The sequence below is a fragment of the Pelecanus crispus genome, chromosome 3 (genome assembly GCF_030463565.1).
Source record: "Pelecanus crispus isolate bPelCri1 chromosome 3, bPelCri1.pri, whole genome shotgun sequence".
NCBI lineage: Eukaryota > Metazoa > Chordata > Aves > Pelecaniformes > Pelecanidae > Pelecanus > Pelecanus crispus.
The window spans coordinates 108952450-108976699 of NC_134645.1; the positions used below are offsets into that span (position 1 = coordinate 108952450).

Consider the following 24250-nt stretch of genomic DNA (forward strand, 5'->3'; position numbering starts at 1 on the left):
ATCATATATTGTTTCTTTGTCCAGATACTTTTTCAAACTTAAGGTTTACAGTCACTCTAGCCACAGCTAAAAATTACACTACATCTAGTTAGATTTACAAAATAGTTCCAGGTTTCTGCAGACATTATCTCTACACAGACTTTGGACTGGATTCAAAGATGGAGACATGTGCCGCAATGCTACACATGGCAAAGCCTGACTTTGAGGGCAGTTTTATCTGGCAGGTGGCAATGTAACGAGATATAAGACCTAAGACAGCCAGATCAGATAGCAAAAAAAAAAAAACAAACCTCCAGCATGACAGCCCTAATCTGAAAGGAGGAAAAGAATTAGCTTGCACAGACTTCTCTCTGCCATGGCAGAAGTGCTGCTGGTAGAGTTTGCTGTTGGGCCTGGAACTGTGAACTATTAGGTGACTCACGGGAATCTGATTTCTTTTATTTATTATCTCAAGGAAACCAGGCCAAGGTGGAAAGACATGGGGCAGGCCTGAGGCCATATTCCTACAAAGAATTGATCTGTGGGTGGGATGTACCTCCCAGCTCTCCTGCAAGGGCAGAGACGGATGTTGTGTGTCTGAGCTGTACAGTACTGCTAATCTACCTGCAACCAGCTCCTGGAATGGAATCTGAAACATATGGATAGGTTCTGTACCCATACGCATCATGTGGGTACAGTTAAGATGCCAATAGATTGGAATCCTCAAAAAACAGCATACGAGAGCTACCACGAGCTAGCCAGTAGAAAAATACCAAAGACTATGGTGTTGAAGTGCTTAACTGGGTGCCTTAGCCCAGAATCCTCTCCAAAATAAGCCTAAACTATTTTAAAAGCTAGCAGTACTGACTCTTGCTGCTACTCCACCTCTCTCTACAATGATTAGAGCTCTGACCAAGGCCCATGGGAAACTTGCTGGTGCTCCTTCCTTTGTCTGCCAAGATTAAAACCCCCAAATGTCAACTGAGTGCCCAGACCATCAAGACTCTCCTCCAGACTAAGTCTGTATTACTTTTCACAGAAACACTAAAAAATGTTACTGAGGGAGAGAAAGAAGAATACTGGTTTCTGTTCCCTGATGAAAGGGAACTTTCCGTACTTCTTCCCATTGCCTTTGGCGGGGCAGGGCTCAGCCTGGAGATCCAAGCCATCACAGCTTGTGCTAGGACTGAAAAACACTTTTGCTGATCTCAAAAGAGAAACACATTCTAGAGGCATAGGTAGAATCATAGAATAGAATCATTTAGGTTGGAAAAGACCTTTAAGGTCATCCAGTCCAACCATTAACCTAACATTACCAAGTCCACACTAAACCAATTAAGGGTACACTAGACTAAACCATGTCCCAAAGTGCCACATCTACCCATTTTTTGAATGTTTCCAGGCATGGGGACTCCACCACCTCTCTGGGCAGCCTCTTCCAATGCTTGACTACCCTTTCTGTGAAGAAATTCTTCCTAATTTCCAACCTAAACCTCCCCTGGCGCAGCTTGAGCCCATTTCCTCTTGTCCTATCACTAACTACATGGGAGAAAAGACAACCCCCACCTCACTACAACCTCCTTTCAGGTAGTTGTAGAGAGCGATAAGGTCTCCCCTCAGCCTCCTCTTCTCCAGGCTAAACAACCCCAGTTCCCTCAGCCGCTCCTCAGAAGGCCTGTGCTCCAGACCCTTCACCAGCTTCGTTGCCCTTCTCTGAACACACTCCAGCACCTCAATGTCTTTCTTGTAGTGAGGGGCCCAAAACTGGACACAGTATTCCAGGTGCGGCCTCACCAGTGCCGAGTACAGGGGAACAATCACCTCCCTGCTCCTGCTGGCCACACTATTCCTGATACAAGCCAGGATGCTGTTGGCCTTCTTGGCCACCTGGGCACACTGCTGGCTCATCTTCAGCCGGCTGTCTACCAACACCCCCAGGTCCTTTTCAGCCAGGCAGCTTTCCAGCCACTCTTCCCCAAGCCTGTAGTGTTGCATGAGGTTGTTGTGACCCAAGTGCAGGACCTGGCACTTGGCTTTGTTAAACCTCATACAGTTGGCCACGGCCCATCGGTCCAGCCTGTCCAGATCCCTCTGCAGGGCCATCCTACCCTCCAGCAGATCGACACTCCCACCCAGTTTGGTGTCGTCTGCAAACTTACTGAGGGTGCGCTCAATCCCCTTATCCAGGTCATTGATAAAGATATTAAACAAGACTGGCCCCAAAACAGAGCCCTGGGGAGCACGGCTCCTGACCGGCCGCCAACTGGACTTAACTCCATTCAGCACTACTCTCTGGGCTCAGCCACCCTACCAGTTTTTTACCCAGCGAAGAGTACACCTGTCCAAGCCATGAGCTGCCAGCTTCCCAAGGAGAATATTATGGGAGACTGTGTCAAAGGCTTTGCTAAAGTCCAGGTAAATGACGTCCACAGCCTTTCCTTCATCCACCAGGTGGGTCACCAGGTTATAGAAGGAGATCAGGTTGGTCAAGCAGGACCTGCCTTTCATGAACCCATGCTGGCTGGGCCTGATCCCCTGGTTGATCTGCACTTGCCTGTTGAGTTCACTCAATATGAACCGCTCCATAATCTTTCCCAGCACCGAGGTCAGGCTGACAGGTACTTTTGTTGCAAGACTTTATTATCAGAAATACCTGTAGGCTGTCAGCACAGATTTCACCAAGCGACAGGAATGTTTTTAGCAGCAACTATGTAACTGAGGGCTTAACAAAATATGAGGCTACTTGGTGTGGTCATCAGAACTGAACGGGGAAGAAGAGAAAAATGAGTGTAATGCATGCTGTTGACATTACTAGAACGTAACAGTTGCTGGCCAGTCTGAGACAGAAATAAAATAGGTTTCTATTAAAATACTTTTATTTCCATGGCCTGACACTTCCTGCATTGGATGCATAACATTTTTTACTATAATGTGAATTTCATATGCTGAGCCTGGGTGTTCAGGCAAAGGCTTTCTGGCTGCACTGATTTCTCTGACTACACTCAACTTCTACATTTATAATTTAGTGCAAGCAATTCAGTATCTCTCACAATATTTTTTTTCCCCATTTAACAGGGCCGATAGGTAACATTTAAGGAGCCTGAATTTAAGGGACAGAAAAGACTGCCTGGTTACCTAATCTTATTCCTGCAAAGAATTTTACTCCTGTACCAAGCCAATAACTTCTGGCTGAATTAGGTCAAAGCATTGTTCTACTCAAATCATCTGTCTCACATCTATATGGTTTCTCTGTTTTGGCCAATGACATTGATGGAAAATCAGGTGTCAAATGGATCATCTTGGATATCCTGAAGAGATATACACGCTGTTTTTCACTTTGGACTTCACTTTTTTTGCCTTCTACACTTTTATGTCTGCTGACTTGGCAGCATTCTGTTTTCCCAAAATGATCCATGCTCTTTCTGAAGAGACATACAGACTGGCAGCATAATCATGAAGGGTGCCTCAGGACTGTCTCATCTGCTTTTGGACTTGCTGACACAGAGGAGAAGTAAAGATTGTAGTACAGCTGACTAACCTATGATTCAAACATGTCCTTTTCAAGTGCTACAGGATAAAGGTTTGTTAATGCATGCAGTTAAATTTGCATCATATGCGACGGTCACGGTGCTGCTCCTGCATTTGTTAGGTAGCAATCTGGGGAGAGCTGAACAGAGTCAGGACTTGGAGTAAGAACTAAGACCTTCAGATCAGGATATGAGGCAGAGAGGTGTTTGGTTTCATGGTTATGATTTGGGAGGTGTGAGAAGAAGCACAGATTCAGGGGTCCTGGTCTGTGGTTCTTGACCATTTTGAGATTTTGATACTTCATTTATAAGTCTAAAGTTTGGTTGCTTCTGACTAGGGAGAGATTTTAGACACACATCAACAACATCTCCTCAAAGCAGATATTGAGGCTTTTCAGCCCCTGTACTCTGAAAAGTTGCCTGATTTGGGGGGTGAAATAGAAGTATTTATTTCCCTGTAAGGCTGCAAAACGTCTTGGCAGGGATACTGTCCAGGCATTAGGCTAACAATCTAATAGATCTTTGCAGCTCTCTTGCCCATCATAAAAGCCTTCTGGTCTTCTGTCATAGAGAATGAGTGGTATAGACCTCGTCCTGACCAATGAGGAGCAGCACCGGGGAATTTTATCATATGAATGCACATGAACAGTCTTTGCCCTCGTTTTCCTGCATCACAGTGTAAAACTTCTTGGGACACATGGCACTGACCAAAGCTCACACAGCAATACACTCAAGTGACATTTACTTTACTGTTTCTGCATCTGCTGTGAAAACCAAACTCCTTCAGGACTCTTTTATCAGTTGTTATTAAACAAGAATGTGCTAGTAGCCTGCAGCTAGAAATTTCCACCAAAGTTTCACAGAGCTTTTTGATAAGGCCAGAGTCTGACATCGCTTTAAATCCCATCCCTGCTGTAGTCAAGGGAAAACTCCCATTAACTTCATGAGCATCTGGATTTCCTACATTGTACATACAAATGTGTATGGTAGCTTTTTTTGAACAGAGGCAATGCAGGGAGTTGCAGTAAAGGAGAGATGAAAGCAACCTACAGGATAAGAGGAGAGCTCTCCCATGAAGAGATTTGTTTTTGACTGACAGAATCAGAACGTTTGTTGTTTGCATGCCATTCCCATAGCAAAGGGTTGGCTTTTGGTTCTTACTGTCTAACACTTTAAAATATGGGTTGCAGAAATAATAGTTTATCTCCAGAGCTTAGGGCCTGTTCTTCCAATCTACTTACAAGAGAGAGAGAGAGGAAAGCAGAACTGCTTCCAAGGGGGGGGTGGTGGTGGAAATGATTGCAGATCTCTGACAGGTTGATAGTCTGAAATGATTCAGAAGCCGAGGATCCTTCCAGCAGTTAGAGATCTGCACACAAAGCTTACTCTGCTCCTTAAATACTCCTGGAGAAATCAGTGTGCAGAAAAACAGCAAACAGCTTGTGCTAATCTGTGAATGTGTACGTGTAAAATAACTTCAATACTATTAATTAATGCAAATCATGTTGTGACAGACAACATAACAGCATGGAAGCTGCTTGTCCAACTTACGTGGACTTGTATGGAAAGGTTGTGGTTTCTGGCGCGTTTCCGAGTGAATTAAAAAAGACTGTCAACCCATCTGTTTTAGCCAGAGGCATAGCAATGGCAGCTCATGAAACATCACACCTGAAAAGCATTTATGTGGCACATCTTTCTTCTCCCTCTGCCACACAGTGCAAAATCTGTAGAACTACTGGATTTTTTTTTCAGCTTGTTTTGCATTAAATAAACTGACTTAACCGATCATGAATTCCTGCCATCCTCGCTGATGAGGTACAAGAAACTGGAAAGTACCAAATGTGCAGTGCGGAACAAAGGACCTAGCCAACTCTTTTTTGCATTAACACTCAATCACCCATACACAATACTGACCCAGTCTTGTAATTCCTTCAAAGCCAAAACTGCCAGTTAGCGTTAAGGAGCATTTTAGGATGAGGACAGAGAAAAGGCTACAGAATTGTCAACACTGTCTAAGGAAAACACAGCATGCATGGGCCCAATCCTGCAGAGAGTTACATGCAGATTTAAATGCTCTGGTCACAGGACTAGCCCCAACTTGTAATGCCAATATCTAAATACGTAAACTGGGCGTTTGCTTAATTAACTGCAGGAGGAAGGCAAAATCTCTATCCATTCACTGTATTGTCACGTGGTTACAAGTGCTAGCACAAGGAAGCAGGCAGGAACGTATGGCCCAGGCTAGGGAAGGAGCAGGGTCCCTTCCCACTGAGTGACAGCTCAGTCATAGATCAGGTTAAACTGGTCGTCAAATCCTGAACTGCTATAAAGTAATACTTCTTCAATGAAAGGAACTAGCCATGCCTGTTGTCTGACAAAACACCACTGAGACCAAAAATGAAGCAGAAAGAACGGATGATGACAAGTCCATTGAAAAGTAAAACAGCAGACACAAAAATGTCATGTCCCAAGAAGGCTAATGAGATCAAACACAATGAAAATTAGCTTCTTTTTAAATGGGTATTTCCAAGGATGTAAAGTGGTATAAAATGTGTTCTCAGCTTCTGTTCATGGGAAAGAAACAGCCTCCTAACTGCAATGCTGCAGAATCTCAGTAGGGATACACAGCAAAATCCCTGCAAAATCCATACAGGATCTCGACCAAAAAAAAACCCCAAACCCCCAAAAACGAGTTTAATTAGTTTAATTCTACTTGAAAAGAAATTGCAGGATTTCCTTTCATGTTTTATTATACCCTTCTTTAGCAGCCAGCTGCCCCTAATATCCTCTTGCAACAGGATACTACAGGATGCCGAAACCCCAGCAAGTAGGATCTGGATCCAGTCATCTAACCACATCACTGTCTCTACGGTAACCTAGGCCAGCCCTAAATACTATAATCCTGCTTTACTATAGTAAAGCCAGTTAATGGCTTTCATTGAGTGTTCCTGCCAAATAACGATGCTCTAATATTTATTGACATTTCAAATCCGTCCACCTATTTGGACCATTTGTTACCCTGAAAAGTGATGCAAGCGAAGCATTCTTAGAAGAAAGGAAGCTATTAAGGATTTCAGTCTCTTGATATTGCCAAGGCAAACTCCAGCTTCTAAGAGTCTCACCATTGACTTCAGGGCCACTACTGCCAGGAGTGAGTCTCTGCAGAGTGGGGGGGGAGCTGGGGCAGGCATGGGACCAGTCCTCGGCTCTTTGGCAGGTTCTCATCAGACAGTGCCATTAGCACTGGATGACCGGAGGATCCCATTGGCATGCAGTGGATATCCTAATTAAAGAGTGAATAAATGCTGTGTGATGGGCTCTGGGAAGAGGAGAATGCAGAACAGGCAGGATGGGCCAGAGAGTTAAACTGGGGAGCAAATACTGCTTTGTCAATACTAGTGACACTTTAATTATTATTCTCCATAAACATTCCATTTAACTCCTTTTTGGGAGACAGATGGTTAAGCCTCTGAAAAACGAAGGAGCTCTTTAGCTTCTCAGATCATATAAAAGGATTGTTTTATTTTACTGCTATTCTATTTTTATTGCCCTACTTTTTTCTAGCTTTCTGTTCTAGTTTTCTATTGTTCAATTTAGTTGCTGTGGAAAAGCTTTACAGCTTTTATTTCTAGAGGTTTTTTTTTTTTTTTTCCCCCTAGATGGGTGAAAAAAGTTGGCTATAGGGTTTAATACTATCATTTTTCAGCGCTATGTGTTAAGTTTGGGTTTGGGAGCTGGCTTTTTGTTGCTTTGAAGGATCAGGTATAAAAGCTGACCGGCTTTGGACAAATGAAATTCAGTAGGACTTTTCTTCACCACCTTCCACCCTGCAAAATCGTGTACACGCAGGGCTTGCACCACTCGTGTGGTTTTAGTAGGACGGGGAAGCACGCCATGAAGAATTTATAGCGGGAAGCAATGCGCTGCTGTTACGCATCCCTAAACGTCAGTGTAAAGAGTCATTTAGATTTTTTAGTAGGTCACCAGGATTAAAAACAAAACAAACAAACAAAAAAACCAAACAAAAATACGCAGGCATGGGGTTTGGCTCCTCTGCGACATATGGAGAAGGGATGTGGGGATATGCTCGGCCTCCCCCCTGCGCCCAGAGGAGGTGGATGAAGGGGGACTGAGGGAAAAGCACGATTAAACCTGACGGTGCTCCAAACCTCCTCCCCCCCCCCCGCTCCCCGCGGCTCTGTGTCGCGGTTTTTACCTCAGCTATCGGCAGATATCGGTACCGATCCTCCCCGGAGGCTCCGCGGCGGCGGGCCGGGGAGGGAGGGCGGGCACGTCCCGGGGCCGGTGCCCCGGCCCCGGGACGTGCCCGCCCTCCCTCCCCGGCCCGCCGCCGCTCTGCCTCTCCGCTCCCCTCCCGGCAAAGCTTACCTTTCGACGACGGCCGGCGAGCCCCTCGTCGCTCTGGGGACGCTCCCTTCCACCCCGCCGCCTTGCCCACGGGAGCGGGAGCCGGCGGAGGGGGGGGAGCCGCGAAGGAGAAGCGGCGAGGCGATGCCAGGCGACGCAAATGGCTGAAGCGCAGGGGCCGGGCTGGCGGAGGGGGCCGGGCTCAGCCCCTTTGTTCGCCTGACACACGCACGGTGGAGGGAGGAGGGGGCACGGACCTGTTGCGGCTGCCGGCGAGGGGCAGCCGCTGAGGCGGGAAGCGGCCGCCAGCGCTCCCGCTGCCCCGGTCGAGCGAGGCGGGCCCGGCGGCGGGAGGCGGCCGAACGGCCCCACCTGCGCTGAGGAGAAAACTCCCTCCCGCCGGCGCCGGGCGGGGAGACGGCGGCTCCTCACCTCCGGGGGGAGCCGTCCCTGAGGGAACGCGAGGCAGGGCCGGCGGGGTTCGCTGCGGCTGGGCCCGGCTTTGGCAGGCCCGGCGCCTCGCCCCGAGCCCCCAGGCTGGAGCCCTGAGCGACCGCGGCCTGTCCCTGCTTCGGCCGCGGCGCTGGCCGGGGAGGGTAGCCAGCCGGAGCCCCTGCGCTATTCGGCTTTCTGCTGACAGAGGAACGAGGTGGAGGCCGGGTGGTTTGTGTTTGCGGTTGGGGTCTGGGTCCCATTTTGTCCAGCTCTTCAAAGCTGAGACCCTCATCAGGATTCCCAGAATTAGACCTGTTCCCCAGTTTCTTGGGGAAAAAAAAAAAAAAAACCCAAACCCTCGTGTTACGTTGGTTGTACCCTGGGTCGGCTCCTGCTGCAGTCGGTGGTGCGTACCCAGCTCACATCGCACTGCAGGCTGCAATCTCATTTACACCGCGACAGCAGACATGGACACCGTGCTGTCCAAGCCTTTCTAAACCATTGCTGGTGCCTGGATATATCATAATGCCGTTGCAACGTATAGTTTTCCTACGATACTGCCGTCTACACAACACTATTCGTCTGCAGCTTTTCTCTTTTCCCTTCTTTCCACTGACTCCAGGGTCCCGTCAGACTGGTTCTCCTGCGGCGGCCCAGCGAGTGGCTCCCGGCTCTGCGAGGCACTCCTCAGCAGGCTAAAGCAAAGCTACTTCCGTCTCCTCTCTCAAATTAACCTGACGATCCATTTCTTCCCTGCTGGCAGCGTAACCATCGCAGCTGTGTGTCCTTCCGGCTTCATGGTGGTGATGGTTAAGAGTGGCTGGGTGTCTTCTCATTCATTTTGTCCCATTGCTCCTACTTTTTGCCTTTCGTTTTGCTAAAACTCTTATGTGCTGAGTTAGCCCTTAATAGACTAAAGTGCTTGCATGCAGTGCTGGGTAAGTGTAACCACTTGAAACCCTTGGCTCCACTCATGTTGTGCACTTACTTAAGTGCAGCGCTTAACCGGAAGGCTGGTTTTCAAGCTGAGGTCATGTCTCATCTCTAGTTAAAAAGGCCAGCATGCTTTTTGGCGCCATAAGATAAATAAGTAATAATCATACAGTGTCACAGGGGTCTTAGAATAATTGGTAACTACATGTGGCTTTGGCATAATTGCGAATTTCCCACTGCCCCCTGATTTGGGTCCCTTACATGACTGGACTCTTAGTTTCTGTACGTGGCTTTATTCCTAGCTAGCTGGAAGAAGTTTCTGTGTGATACAGAAGACCCATTAAAGCCTGCCAGAAATAACTTTTCTCTCCTGACATCAGGAACTAATCTTCCTGCTGTTTCGTGTTACTTTAAGTATTATATATTTCAAGATGACACTGAAATTAGACAACTGATACAGGTCTGGGAAATTATTTTCATTTTAAAATCCCTGTTATTCTATTCCTTTGTGGAGGATCGTCTCCCCTTGAGGTGCCTGACTTCTGTTCACGCTGATGAGAGTTACGTGGCTGTGCCAGCAGTATCATAACCAAGAGCATTTAAGATCGTTCTGACTCATGCTTTCTGACTATATGACAATTTTAAGCACTACTGGATTTGCCTAGCTCCTCTTCAGGTTTAACTGCCACATCGCATTCCAGTCTGTGCGTATGCAGAGGTGTCTGAGCTACAGTTTCTGGAGAGGACTGAAAATCAGCGGTGGGTAGGAAGTAGCGTATTGCGTGTTTATGGGCCATGCTTGCCCCTGTGGCTGGAGCCAGCAAAAGACCTACACAAAATCCAAGCTCCACAGAGCTCACAGCCTGAGCAGTCAGGTAGCACTTGGCTGTTGCAGACTTTATCCTCTGCCCTCATCGAACATTGCCAGAAGCAGATGGGGTAAAATGACCTCAGTTCTGCTTTTTGAAAGTTTAGCTTTGGGCAGTGATTCTCTAACTTTGTGAGCCTTAGTCTACTGTCCTCCCTCCAAGTTTCTTTCTGGTCCCCCATGCACCTTTGTCATGAAACCTTTAAGTGAAAATGGATATAAAGGAGAGTTGCTGACCTCTTAGCGCAACTTTTGCAAAATACTGCTGCTCTGCGGATCATAGGCTGGGAAACTTCCCATGGAGAATAAGACTGCTCATTGACTAACCTTTCAGTTTTCAGTAGATCTGGAGATGATGCTAAAAACTGGGACACCCACTGTAGCAATCATCTCAGTTCTAGTTGTTTGATTTCCCTACTTAACTTGAGTTCCCTGAGGCTACACTTATAATTAATGTACAGGAATAACCATGTCTGGAGGGCAATTTTTCTCACCTATCTTAGACATCTTATCTTAGGATGAGGTGAATCATCCTTTGGTATTCCTTGTTTCTCTCCTTTAGCTGTAAAGTCAGACTGCTACAGCTGTAGACAATTAATTTTTAAACACCTAAATTACATGAGATGAATCATTGTCCCAGTGTAGAGAAGGCCCTGTCCTAAAGAAATCAGGTATCACACAGCTCATAGGTTACATCATTTGGTGCCTGTCATGCATTTCTGTAGCCCAGCCAACATGACAAATATTCAGGGGTGACTGATAGCTTGCAACTGCTGCTACTGGCCATCAGGACTTGCTGAGATTACCATGTTCTGCAAGGGGCAATTAGCCTGGAGCAACGGCGGTGAAGTGGCGAGCACAGTGAGGTGAGTAAAGGCAGGAAGGGAAGAGTGAGGTGTTTGTTCTGCTCTGCCCCAGAAACCTTAGCTAGCTCCTGCCCAGTCACTTACAGTGGACTTCCTTCTGGACATACACCCCATCCTCTCTGTTGCTCACATACCAGTGGTAGCGCTCAATAATAAAAAGGGAATACGGTTTACAACAGAAGAATTTTATCAGATGTTTCTCTGGTTAAAAAAAAAAAAAAAATCCAGATGAAGAAATAGGAACGGGAAGGTTTCTTCATCTTATACACCTTTCTGTCTGTTTAATCCGCATCAGGCAAAACAAAAGATTCTCAATTTCTTCTTCTTATGTCAGACTGTGATGTCTCTAGTGCAGAAATGGGCAATAGAGCTGAATGCCATTCTCACGATAGGGTCCCGATCCAGAGAGATGTACATCTGCTCAGAGCTCACCAGGGCCCTGCTCTTCCTGAGAGAGGTACTGTATTTCTTTTCTTTTCCCCACTGGCTGCAGTAGCAGCTGCATTGCTGCCATTCCCAGCTCTGAGGGTGTCCTGCAGGACTGGGCTACCTTGGTAGTCTGGAGCAAATGCACTGTTCCTCAGTAAAATTAGACAGCAGATCACATTAAAAATTAATCCGCCCAATCTCAGGAGGTTTGATTCTTGGCCAGTGAAGCTACAGAATTTCTCATTTAAGGAGGTTAGGAATAATTTAACAAAATCGTTACTTCACTCGTTACTGAGATACTCAGTCCATATCCCATGGACCAAGAGGCTTTAAACCTTCTGACATAACAGGCTCAGTGTAGCTCACGCAGGCATATACAGGCTAGCTTTTACAAGTAAGCAAGGTAGAATCCTGCAGGTCATGTACACATGGCAGCACGGAGCTGAGCATGGGGCCACGCTCAACTATTTAACCAGCTAATTAGGTGGGCTGTGCAGCCTTCACTCACCGAGTCCATTACATTGTGGGCACGTGTCCAGCACATTCGGTAGGACTGGTATGCCTGCACAGTCTAGACTTGCTACCTGCATCTATGCAGATGCAAAGCTGTTGGTAAGCTGTTCTTTTGTATTTTAGATTGGCACAAGGATGTCTTGTATAAATAAACATTGCAGCATCAAAGTTCTGGAACTGGCATAGGTGAAACTCGGTAATATTCCTCCTGTGCATACTAGAGTATTGGATACGTAGCAGCAGTAGCTGATGTTGGTGGTCCCTGCAGTACCCAGAGATCTGCTTCATGGCCAGAAGCCACAAAGTAAAACCAAAACAAAACGAACAGAAAAGAAAATCTGACTCCTTTTGCTTATCCTGTGTTTGACAGTTGAACACTCCTGTGTGAAATGCTTCTTCGTATTATAACACAACAGCCTCAAGGACTGGTTTCGTACTGTTGCTGGCACAGACAAACAGCTTATGTATTTCTGCTGAGTAGCTGAAGATGCCTAAAATACATTTTGTGTATTTGGAATAAGAAACCCGTACATGCTGTAGGCATGTTACACAGGATGGGTTGTACACAACTGATGCTGACCCCCAGCTGATCTGCCTGTGCGCATTAGTTTTCACACATCCCTGTAATACACCCAAATACTAGAATTGAAAGAAAAGGGCTGGTTGCATCGGAAGGGTTATCAGCTTGTAGCACATAGAGTGGTAGTAGTCATAAGGAAAAAGAGATCATAAAGATCTCTTCAGTGTTGGCTTGCATACTATTATGCATCAGAGACAGATCAATATTGTTTTTAATTAAAGAAAAAAACACATCAGGGGAGCACAACAGAAAGGATTGTATTAGTGCAGATTTTATCACCCAAAACAATGCTCTGAATAGGTAAGACAGCTTTTAATGAGGTTGGAAGCATTTGATAAACTTAGAAGATGGAGAACATACAGCATTTACTTAGATGAACAACTGAGAAAACATGTACATTGTCTCCTAATTCGCTAAAAAGATAATAAAAAACAGAGGATTTGAAAAAGAGTGAAAGCCTACCCTTCCTTTTTACAGTGCTCTGAGATTCTCCCGTCAACACTTCTTCCCAGTCATAATCAGCCATGGATTGTCCCACCACCTGTCTCTTCAACATGCGCCTGTGACTATGGCTCTTTAGTTTGTGAGCAAAATGCCTCATGATCAGTACATTTCTCCCAAAATACTACTGTGTCAGCGAAACATCATCATGTATAGGTATAGGCTATAACCAGCTTTGCTTGCCTGGAGAGTAGGGTACGTGCAGGGCAGGGCCTGGCACGTGGATCCTGCCCGACGCAGCCTTGGGACGTGTGTCAGCGCCATTTGAAGTGCTCTTGAGTTCAGCAGTGCAGATGCAGCTTAAGTTAACTGAGGGCGTCAGTTGCTTGTGATCGGGATTAAGAGCATCACAGACTGCTCTGAGCAACATCGCAGAAAAGTTGTTGCACTAACAAATCTTGGATGAACTAGGGGTAAGCCTCCTCATTAATGCACACTCACCGCAGGGGGGTTGGGCTCGATGATCTCTCAAGGTCCCTTCCAACCCAAAGCATTCTATGATTCTATGATCAATGCACACAGCCTGCACTACCTAACTCTCCAGAAAAGAAATCTCGCTAGAAAGGGAACATTAAAAAAGCATGACAGGCATGTTCTGCACCTTGAAATGCACACAGAAAGAACAAACTAGAAAAGCCCACAGGAAACAACTTTTACAATTTGCTTTGGAAGGCATGAGTTAATACATTTTTTGTGCCAACATTCAAGGCGACCCTGATGCTCGAGGTGAAACCCATAGAATTTCTCTCCAATGTGGAATAATAGAAAGCAAAAATGAAAATTCTGTAACTGTAGCTAAGCTGGACCTGGTTTCTTGAATTTAAAACCTTTCTTGTTATCTGCATCTGGGTATGTAAATATACAGATTTTAGTGGAAATTAGGTACTTCAGTGCTTGAGAAAACTCTGCTGGAGGCTCACCTGAATCTTTTGATGTCAAAATACTCCTTAAATCAGATTTTCAGTGAATTCTTACAATTATTTCATCTCCCTCAAGGTGTGTCATTTTGATCCTAGGTGTTCTGGCTCATCTTCCAGGTTGGGACACACATTAATGATAACTGTGATTATCCCTGGAGTATAACAATACGCACAGCAGGAGAACTTGCAGTTCTGCTGTCAAGGCCTGTTTTGCTGGAGGAAAAAAATTCCCTTTGAACACCTTTGAAGGTCGTGCTGTGAAAGACTAACTGCCTTCATAGCGCGGTTTATGGAGCTTGGCCAAAGCACTTAAGTGCTTTCGGTCATACGTTGAGATTGTTGCATTTCAAATGGAGTCACACAGTAAATCTTCATTTGCCTAGGAAATTTTCAGATCCTTTCATCTGAAGCTGGTTCAGTGTTGCTATTTTGATTCTTTGTCTTAGAGTGTTTCTGGCAGTTTGGTAGCTGGGCATGCTTTTAAGGAAAATGCTATGATCAAGTAAGCACAAGTACGAGGGAGTAGCAAATCAACTAATTCTGAAAATCTTCAGCTGAATTCCTCAAATCGAATAGCAGACAGATCCAGCAGCGTGCATGCTGCGTTTATGAGGAAAGTGGGGTGTAGATTCAACATATAGCTATAAACCCCCTAAATGGGAAAGGGTGAAGGAAGTAAACCAGAATTTTGAGCTGTGGCGTGGTACAAGCAGTGGATGAACCATCACCAACTAACAGTGAGACTCCTCGTACCAGCTACTGGTGTCTGTATGGTAGGTGTCAAGTCTATGCTAGTACATATTTCTGTCTCCTGGCTGTAAGAGACTGGTCTCAAGTTCTAGACTGCTAGGCATCCGTCCCGCATGAAGTAGGTTGTATGGGTACATGTAAGGCTGCATCAGCATCAAGAAACCAGAGGCAGAGCCTATTCCGCAAGCAGCACCACACAGTTTACACTCATGTAATTAATCAGTCCCCAAAATATCCCAGATAAGTGGCCTTGTCGGTGCTGCCCGATGGGTGCCGCCCAGGCCAGGCTCAATCCCAGAGAGCCTGCCAGGGCCAGAACTACCATCAGCGGTCAGTGCTGAAGTTGTTGCGCTAGTCCTGGCCAGTTTACTAGCCCGGAGAGTTGCAACAGCCACACGTACAGGATGCCTGCAAGGAGGAGGCAGTTTAAAGGGCTAATCACGGGCTTAGAAAGCAGCAATGGCTTTAATCGGCGGCGTGCTTCTACAGACTCATCATGTGGCTTCAAGTCAGGCAAACACTTTTCAACCCAGTTTCTTCCTCGCTATGGATGATACTAATCTGCCTTCTTAACAGGATTATTATTATGTGAAGTATCGTTACTTTGAAGATATGTAAAGCAATCTAAAAATACCGTGTCATCAACTCCATGGTATCGCTCGTTGCAACACAGATTAACTCTTACAGAACCCTCCATTATAGTTGCACCTTTCAAACCACAGATTTTTCTCACCCCCAAATGCATTTCACAAAACCTAATTTGTCATTATGCGGTCAGAAAATTAAATAGGATAGAAGAGAGAGGAACAGTGAAGTTTAAGCACTGAACCACAGTTCAGGAAACCCTTCCCAATATTCAGTCCTCTCTCGAAGGGGCAGTATGCCATTTTTAGCCCTCAGCCTCCCACCCATAAATAATGAGTTGTAAATTCCCATTGGGACAGAATCTGACTTCAGGTGTGTCACTGTACAGTATCCTGCACTCATGCGATTTGATGTTTTTCAGAACCATATATTAAAGAGATGTGGTATAAAAACAGGAACGAAAAAGCAGGTTTTACTAGCAACCAAACAGCTCTCAATAACTCTTCTTGTTTATTTATAATAGTGCAGGTACACACATAAAGCCTGTTGCCCAGTCTGATGAATACAAGTCTTGGAATTTAAACACAACCATGGGATACTGTAAATATCCATTGGGGCAGATTAATTAGAATGAATTGCCAGTTAGCAACTGAAAATTAATTTCCTATGTTAATACTTTTGCTCTGTAATACTAATTTTGAATATTAATGCTTCTCATTTTTATGCTTCACGCATGCTGCCCAAGTGCTGATGCATGCTCCATGTAGACAGCAGGGTATAAATTCTACTGCTTAGATGCTATCTGGGCCCATTGATATGGGGGTCAATTATAAGAGACTGCATCATTTTCAGAAACTGCATTTGCTAGTGTTTAAATTCTAGATACTATAAAACTCAAAAATATACAACTTTGTTGTCCTAACCACATATCCTATTTTCCCTTTCATGAGTCCATTAATATATATATTATTCATTAATGCATGCCACAATTCTAGCCTTCTAGTTAAAATGACAACCCAAGAAATGTAGTTCTGAAGTTAATTTTTATCACATTTTTTATTAAACATTTTTCTGTTTATACTTTGAACATAAATACATAAGTTTTATGGCTCATGTTATAAAAGACACTACTATGTGTTAGAAAACATATATAGAATATATCATAGTGGTTACACTTGCTCCCCTCTTTTCCTAATATTTTCCATAACTTCTATTAATTGAGAAAAGCAGTATCAGAAAGCAAAATCCAGCCTACCTAGCAGCACAGCCTACAACAGCTATAAAGACTATTTGCCAGCTGCAAGAGAAACTTTGGTTCCTGCCTGTTTTCCAGTTAGCTGCATATCAGAAAACAAAAATTGCACCTTGTGCAATTAGTTAGTTACTAAAAATCTAGTTCATGACAATGTGTATTTTTAAGGACAGACATACAGCTTCTCTTTTGCTTTACAGCTTAGTAAGATAAATAGATACATACTTTCAAAATAGTATAAAGTAATTAAGGGACCCAGATCTGTTCTTACTGGTCACTGGCAAAACTCTGATGTACTTTCAGAAGAGCAGATTTGTACTTTGTTTCTGCTGTTTTATTGATAAAACTGAAGAAAATTACATTTCATCTGGAAGATAGGATGAATTTCACTTTAAAACTCTCTAGCGTTACTACTAGCAGATCCTGTAGTAATGCCATGCATGGATGTTGAATGCATGGTGGACCCTGCTTACTGCTCCTAGTGCTAAAGGTCTGTATTGGGTTTGCTTGGCAAGGTTTTGGTAGCAAGGGGGCTACAGGGGCGGCTTCTGTAAGAAGCTGCTAGAAGCTTCCCCTATGTCCGATAGAGCCAATGCCAGCTGGCTCCAAGATGGACCTGCCACTGGTCAGAGCTGAGCCCATCAGTGATGGTGGTAGCACCTCTGGGGTAACATATTTAAGAAGGGGAAAGAAAAACCTGCACAACTGCAGCGGAAAAGAGGAGTGAGAATACGTGAGAGGAACAACTCTGCAGACACCCAGGTCAGTGAAGAAGGAGGAGGGGGAGGAGGTGCTCCAGGCACCAGAGCAGAGATTCCCCTGCAGCCCCTGGTGCAGACCATGGTGAGGCAGCTGTGCCCCTGCAGCCCAGGGAGGTCCACGGTGGAGCAGATATCCACCTGCAGCCCGGGGAGGACCCCACGCCTGAGCAGGTGGATGTGCCCAATGAGGCTGTGACCCTGTGGGAAGCCCACGCTGGAGCAGGCTCCTGGCAGGACCTGTGGACCCGTGGAGAGAGGAGCCCAGGCTGGAGCAGGTTTGCTGGCAGGGCTTGTGACCCTGTGGGGGACCCACGCTGGAGCAGTCTGCTCCTGAAGGACTGCACCCCGTGGAAAGGACCCACACTGGAGCAGTTTGTGAAGAACTGCAGCCTGTGGGAAGGACCCATCTTGGAGAAGTTCATGGAGGACTGTCTCCCATGGGAGGGACCCCACGCTGGAGCAGGGGAAGAGTGTGAGGAGTCCTCCCCTGAGGAGGAAGGAGTGGCAGAGATGACGTGATGAACTGACCGCAACTCCCATTCCCCAACCCCCTGTCCCCATCCCCAGGGAGCAGTGGGGGAAAAATGTTTTAAGATTTGGTTTTTATTTCTCATTACCCTACTCAGTTTTGATTGGTAATACATGAAACTGATTTTCCCCAAGTTGAGTCTTTTTTGCCCATGATGGTAATTGCCGAGTGACCTCTCCCTGTCCTTATCTTGACCCATGAGCTTTTTGTTATATTTTGTCTCCCCTGTCCAGCTGAGGAGGGGAGTGATAGAGCAGCTTTGGTGGGCACTTGGCATCCAGCCAGGGTCAACCCACCACATGAAAGAGTGGACATAACCCTCCAGTCCTGAAGGCACAGACATGGAATCCCACGCCCAAGGAGCACACGGAATAAAACCTGTGGTCTTTGCTACACTGCAGTAAAAAGGGATACTTGATTATATATGCTTTATACATAGAAGAATCTTTTAACATGTTTTTCAACATACATACATTAAACTGTACAATGTAGTACTTCCACACAGTGGGCAAAGAGCAGCTCCCAGGGCCATAGCTACGGAATCGTGTAGAAAATGCAACTGGTCTTGATCCCTCAGGCCAGGCAAGCCCAGGCAGTAGAGGCCAGGGAGAAGAGGAAAAGTTTGGGAAAATGTTACCAGCTCCCTGGCTTAGAGGCACTTTGCCTTTGGTTTTTTGTTTGTTTTTTTGTTTTTAACTAGGACTCATGCCAACACTAAGCCCATGCCAACACTGACAATACCCAACTAAAGTTGCGAGATACACAGCGAAAGACACAGAATAAAAGCACAAAACAATAATGAAAACCCTAAGCCTACAATCCCATCTGTAACAAGTGTCCATGACTCGTTGAAGTCTGTGCTATTATGGCTCAAGAATCCTGTTCTGATCAGGATGCGGGCAAAACCTCTGAAAAGAAGTTGGGGTGCATATCTGATTTTTGAAATGCCTCTTTTGGTGCCACCTAGCAGGCAAAGACCGACTGCATTGGCATTCCCTCTGTCCCGTGTACTCCGTGTCAGGGAAGGCCTGACGTTACTCTGGTGCTGTCAAACTCAGTAAGTCAGCCCACCCACTGATTTTGGGGCCACCTTGATAGAGGTTTGCTTTTTAGAGCAGACAGACTGAACATTTAAGAGATATACAAATCTGCTGCAAAATAAGGAGAATAAATTTCAGCAACATTTAAAAAAACCCCTACAGCTATTTTGAAAAAAACCCCTTTATCTTATATTGAGCAAAATAATTCATTCTCTAGTACTGTTTACCTTGAAACATCATGTGCTGGGAAACACTGTAATTACCATTGATGTTGATTTAAACTAGGCAGAGTGAAACAAAACGTGGTGGAATCGCGGAGTTTGCATTAGAAGTAGCAGTAATAATTTCAGGGCAAACCACCCGCTTACTAGGATAATAACCATACCAAAGTACCCAAAAGTTTTGCTTGATTCTAGTCAATACGTACATCTGACTAAGGTTCTGCTTCAGATGTATTTAATTTGCGTTTTACTGAACTGACGGATGGTATTACAGTTCATAACATATTCAACTGAAACTTAACCGTCCTAATTTCTCTGTATCTTTCAGTCTATTGATGAGGGAAAAGGATTTTCCCAATGACTCCATTCAACATGTTATCTGTATTAGACATTTTTACTGAGGGATATGTCTCAATCACCATTTTTCACACTGTCTTTCTGAGCTGAAGGCTTTGTCTTATATTTCGTATCTGCAGAGACTAGCACAAATAGCAATTTCAGTAGGAAACCCAAATTCCAAGTTTCCTTTGGAAATACATCGATTCATTAAGAAACGATGATTAGGTCTCTATTTAGAATTCAGCCCTCTAACACTACCAAAGCAACCACTTGCCCAACTGAGTGAATGAAGCTGTGCAGGCTGTTTTCACGATATCCATTTACAAGACCATGCTTTGCTGAAACTCTGGGTGAAGAGAGGTGACCGCCACTCAGATATGACTGCATCTCTGCTGCTGTGCTGTGATGTTATTTGATAGGTGTTTGCCTGAGGACACAGCACAAATCAATTGATGAGGACCTATTCCCACAGTGAATACCTGCACTTCCTATAGATAGTCCAATATTAGTATATTTCTCACCAATTATTAATTAAATCATTAACTTCATTATTAATTTACTGGATGCGCATGCCTCCTTAAAAATGGCATAGTCCATGTCTAGGTTTGATACTGAGTTGCTGGGGGAGAATGCATTAGCAGCACTACAGTGCACAGCTGTCCTGTATCCGTATTTTCTATTTGCCCTAAGCCATAGCATCCTTAGGACTTTCTCTGTATAACGAAGGCAAGTCACAGACACATTGCACCTACCAAGAAAATTAATGTGCTTGCTGTACTGCAACATTTTTAATAATACTGAGCATTAGAAATAATAATAATAAAATCTATTTTCTATGTTTGAAATAAACAAATATCAATTAACATTACTGCTTTTGTCCAGACCAAACTCTGGCTTGTGGAATGACGTTATGAACTATTATAGTAATTACCAAATTAATACTAGCTTGCATTAGAATTGTTTACAAATATTTGCTAATTTGTTAAAATCTACAGTCCATGCAATATGTCACTTTGGAAAAAGAAACAACAGCTGATTTACATATGCAAAAACCAGCATGAGACATGGCATGTGTTCCTTGCCTTCCCTAAGTGCTATAGAACATAATTATGATATTTATAAATGTGAACATAAATAAGGTGAGATTCTAAAACTGTTTAAAAGTGTCTAACAGATCCTTTTTGTTCTAAGTATCAGGGACAGCATCAACAGCTAAACGTTTTCCAATACCCTAACACTGCAGAATGTTCTAAGTATGTAAAGACTCTGTCTTGCAACCCTTAATCCTGTGATCAAAGCCTACTGAAGTTGCTCCCAAGTGTATATAGTCTATCCATTTGGGTCCTAAGCTGGCATTTGCTGTAAAAGGGTATCAAGACTTCTTTTAAGAGCAGAAAGTATCTTGGATTTAGTTCCGTTAGATATTTAATAGTGGGATTTGCCAGACCATCACTGAAGACACTAGTTCATCTTGTCGCTGCTGCTTGGTCTTCTTGTTCACTCTTCTGTGTCCTTGGCCACCAGAAATAACTAATACTGAACTGGCTTTCATTTTCTTGGATCTCTGTCTTTTACTTTTACATGAGATATTTTGATCCTTCAAAAGCTCATAAATGTTACTGTCCTCTGGCCTGTGTTCTAGGGAACTTGATCCGTGAGACAGAGTAAGGGATCCAGAAGATGATGACAAGTCACTTTTTTGTGCAATGGATCCTACCGAACCCCCCAGCCAAATTGCAGTGTCGTGGCTGTTACTAAGGGAAGAGCCTGGCCTTTCATTGTGCAGAACGTTCTTTTGGTCGTCGTCTTTAGGTTCTGAGCCAAGAGGCAGGCTGTTCCTCAATTTGTTTCTGTTCTTCTTGTTTATAGATGTAGCCGTTACAAGAAACTTGACTGGGCCATTGTGTGCATGATACGACACCATTCCTCTTCCTGGAGCCAAAAGAAAAAGAAAATTAAAGAACTTTTTTTTTTTTTTTTTAATTTTACCACAGTGTTCCACCATAATTAGTTTATGAAATTTGCTCAGAAAAGCATAACTCTTAAAAACCTATTACGTACATCCAATTGGCCTTTTGCTTTGTGTGTACAGAATTTACAGAAAGAATGTACAAAAAAAAAAAGCTATTGTACCAGAAGCGTTTTAGGACTGTACTAATAAATCAGCTCAAACATGGCATTATGAATTTTAGTTGACTGACTTTTGTGCTCTGTTCTCATGACAGCATGACTACAGAAATGCTGCTAACTTCTTTTTGTTGGCACGAACACAAATGTAACGCTGCGAGTTTTCTCCAGTAATCCACAAACAAAATACATGGTTTTCAATTAATCCTATTGTACCTCTGTACCTCTCCAGAACAGCATAAGAACATCTGTTTCATTGTAACAGGCCCCTCCACACTATACAGCAGGAACTAAAACTCATCCTTCTGAACGGTTGTCTAGTTACTGTGGCAGAGTCATAAGGAACTGACTGAAAAAGTATTATTTTTTTCTTTTTTTAAAAGTATTTAAACAGTGGGATGTTGGTGGGACAAGAAAGATTTACACTGTGCAAATCATTAGAAAGTATGAGAACCAAATTGCATAAGGCCAAATTCAGAAGCTACAACAGTATCAGTATATGTGGCTTTTACAGCGAAAAGAAAAGTAGCATTCTACAAAATCAGCTACAATATGGAAAAGAGCTAGGCTATCAAGGGAAAACCCCCAATCCCTACAAACCACTCTGTCCCTCCCTAACTCCCTAATGTATTCCAGGTTTTGACAAAACATATTCTGCTTTTACAGAAGGTGCAATGATATAAAGATGAATTATCACTTTTGGAAGCACAACTGGAAAAAGTAATAATTTTTCAGTTCAAATACCAAATATGGCATCAAAGACTATAAAAATAGATCTCTAAATGTAATGTTGCTAGGTCTGTGAAATCTGACAAATCTTGACCCAAAATAAATGCAAGAATATACAAATGACATAAACCACAATAATCAAAACAGAAAGTGGAAGAATGAGAGATTTTTTGATTCTGCAGCAATGCATTTTCTTGTATTGCGTTTCTTTACACATAACACATTTATCCTGTATCATACTAGATTATTGCTGCGTATTTTCCTGAACGTTTTCATTCTGCAAAGTTACATAAGCTTTTTTTTTCCTGAGGGAAGCTGCAAACAGCTTGCCTCATAAAATCTGCCAGCTTCCCTCCACAGCGCAGAAGCTTGAGCAGAATTCTGAACCCAAAATGTAGCATGGCAAAGCCCCTATTAAACACACTTTAAAAATCTTGCTTCTGCTAGTAGCTTAAACATTTGCAAAGTGATACAGCAGCATTCATGCGTTTGTATTTCAAATGGGGTAATATGAAAGTAACTCCATAAATACATCTCTCTAAAATGCAAAAATCTTGATCATTATCAAAAAAATGAAACATGTACTCTCATATATTCCAAGTCTCCTGTTTTGGGGAGAAAGGGCACAAAACCAATCTACTGAATAACCAGTCAGACAACATACTAAATTTTCAGTACCTGTGTCTCTAAACATAATGCATCTTTTTTTTCCCAAACCTGGGAGAATGTTTGCATTCTCTTCTCATCCCCATATATTTGACCATACTCTGACAGGATTAATGCCTATCCTATTCCTATGCCCTGAAGAAAAACAGTTGTCCCAGCTCAAACAACTGAGACAAAACTAGACAAGCATCTGGATATCCTGTAAAGCTCAGGAAGAACAACAAATATAATTTCACCACAAAGCTCTAAACAATACATATAATTTGGCAGATTCACTTAAACTACTGACAGAAGAGAAATGAAATCTTCAGTATAAAACCATTGTACTTGATCCTTTTTGAGACATTTCACTCACCGGTTACTTTGGGAATCCCCTGCAAGCGTGGCACTGGCAATGCTACTATTATACCCAGGTTTGTTCCAACCAGCAATAAACCATGGCACACGAGGAGGCTGGTCACAGAAACACGCTGCTGCCCTGTGAAGTTTAGGAAGTGCTCCGTTACTCAAGAGTGATGATTTTTATCTAGATTAAAGTAACTTCAGGCAAACACAGTCAGCTGTACCATCTCACTCAGCAAAGCGCTCATCGCAAAGGCAAATATTTTGCTGGATTGTGGTATTAAACTTCACATACATAACAATTTAAATACTATTAAACTTCTGAAGCATTCTGTCCTAAGTCTCTAAACCACAGTATCTAAAAGTAGACATAGATTATCTTTACAAATATGCTTTTACAAATAGACTATGTTTATATATTCTCAATAATAAAACTGAAAGGCATTTCACTTCACAATACTCAGTCACATATAGCCGTAACACACTCTACTCAAGACTCAAACCTGTTCACAATTACTTTTTTCTCCTAGTTTTTATTCAGTGAAACTGTATCAGAAATGCTGCGTTCGCCTGTTGGAGTTTGGGTCCCGCCGTACAAGAATGGCATTGGCATATTACAATGGAACAAGTCCAATGGAAGGTAACCGAGATGATCAGGAGACTGGAGCACATACTGTACAAAGAGAGGTTAAAAGAAGTGCTGTCTGCACCTATCTGACAGGAGGGTGCAGAGAAGATAGAGTCAGACTCTATTCAGATGTGCACAGTAAGACACAAGGGATCAAATTTGGAACAGGGGAAATTTGGATTGTAAGTAGGAGAAAGCTGCTTCATCATAAGGGTGGTCAAACACTGCAATGGGTTGCTCAGAGATGTTGTGGAATCTCCATCCTATCCAAAGGTAATAAAAATTTGGCTGCACAAGTCCTTGAACAACCAGGTCTAATCAGGCCTGCTTCAAGAAGGATGGACAAGATGACCTCCAAAGTA

General features: G+C 43.8%; 1 protein-coding gene across 1 annotated transcript in view; it reads right to left on the bottom strand.

Annotated features, from left to right (window-relative positions):
- Nucleotides 1-20813: 20813 nt before the first annotated feature.
- ARHGEF10 (Rho guanine nucleotide exchange factor 10) overlaps nucleotides 20814-24250 on the bottom strand; it is an 86700-nt gene continuing 83263 nt past the window's right edge. The window contains exons 27-28 of the mRNA XM_075707736.1: nucleotides 23274-23396; nucleotides 20814-21328 (exon numbers count right to left, since the gene is read on the bottom strand). Coding sequence (XP_075563851.1) covers nucleotides 20814-21328; nucleotides 23274-23396 — 638 coding nt within the window. The remainder of the gene's footprint in view (nucleotides 21329-23273; nucleotides 23397-24250) is intronic.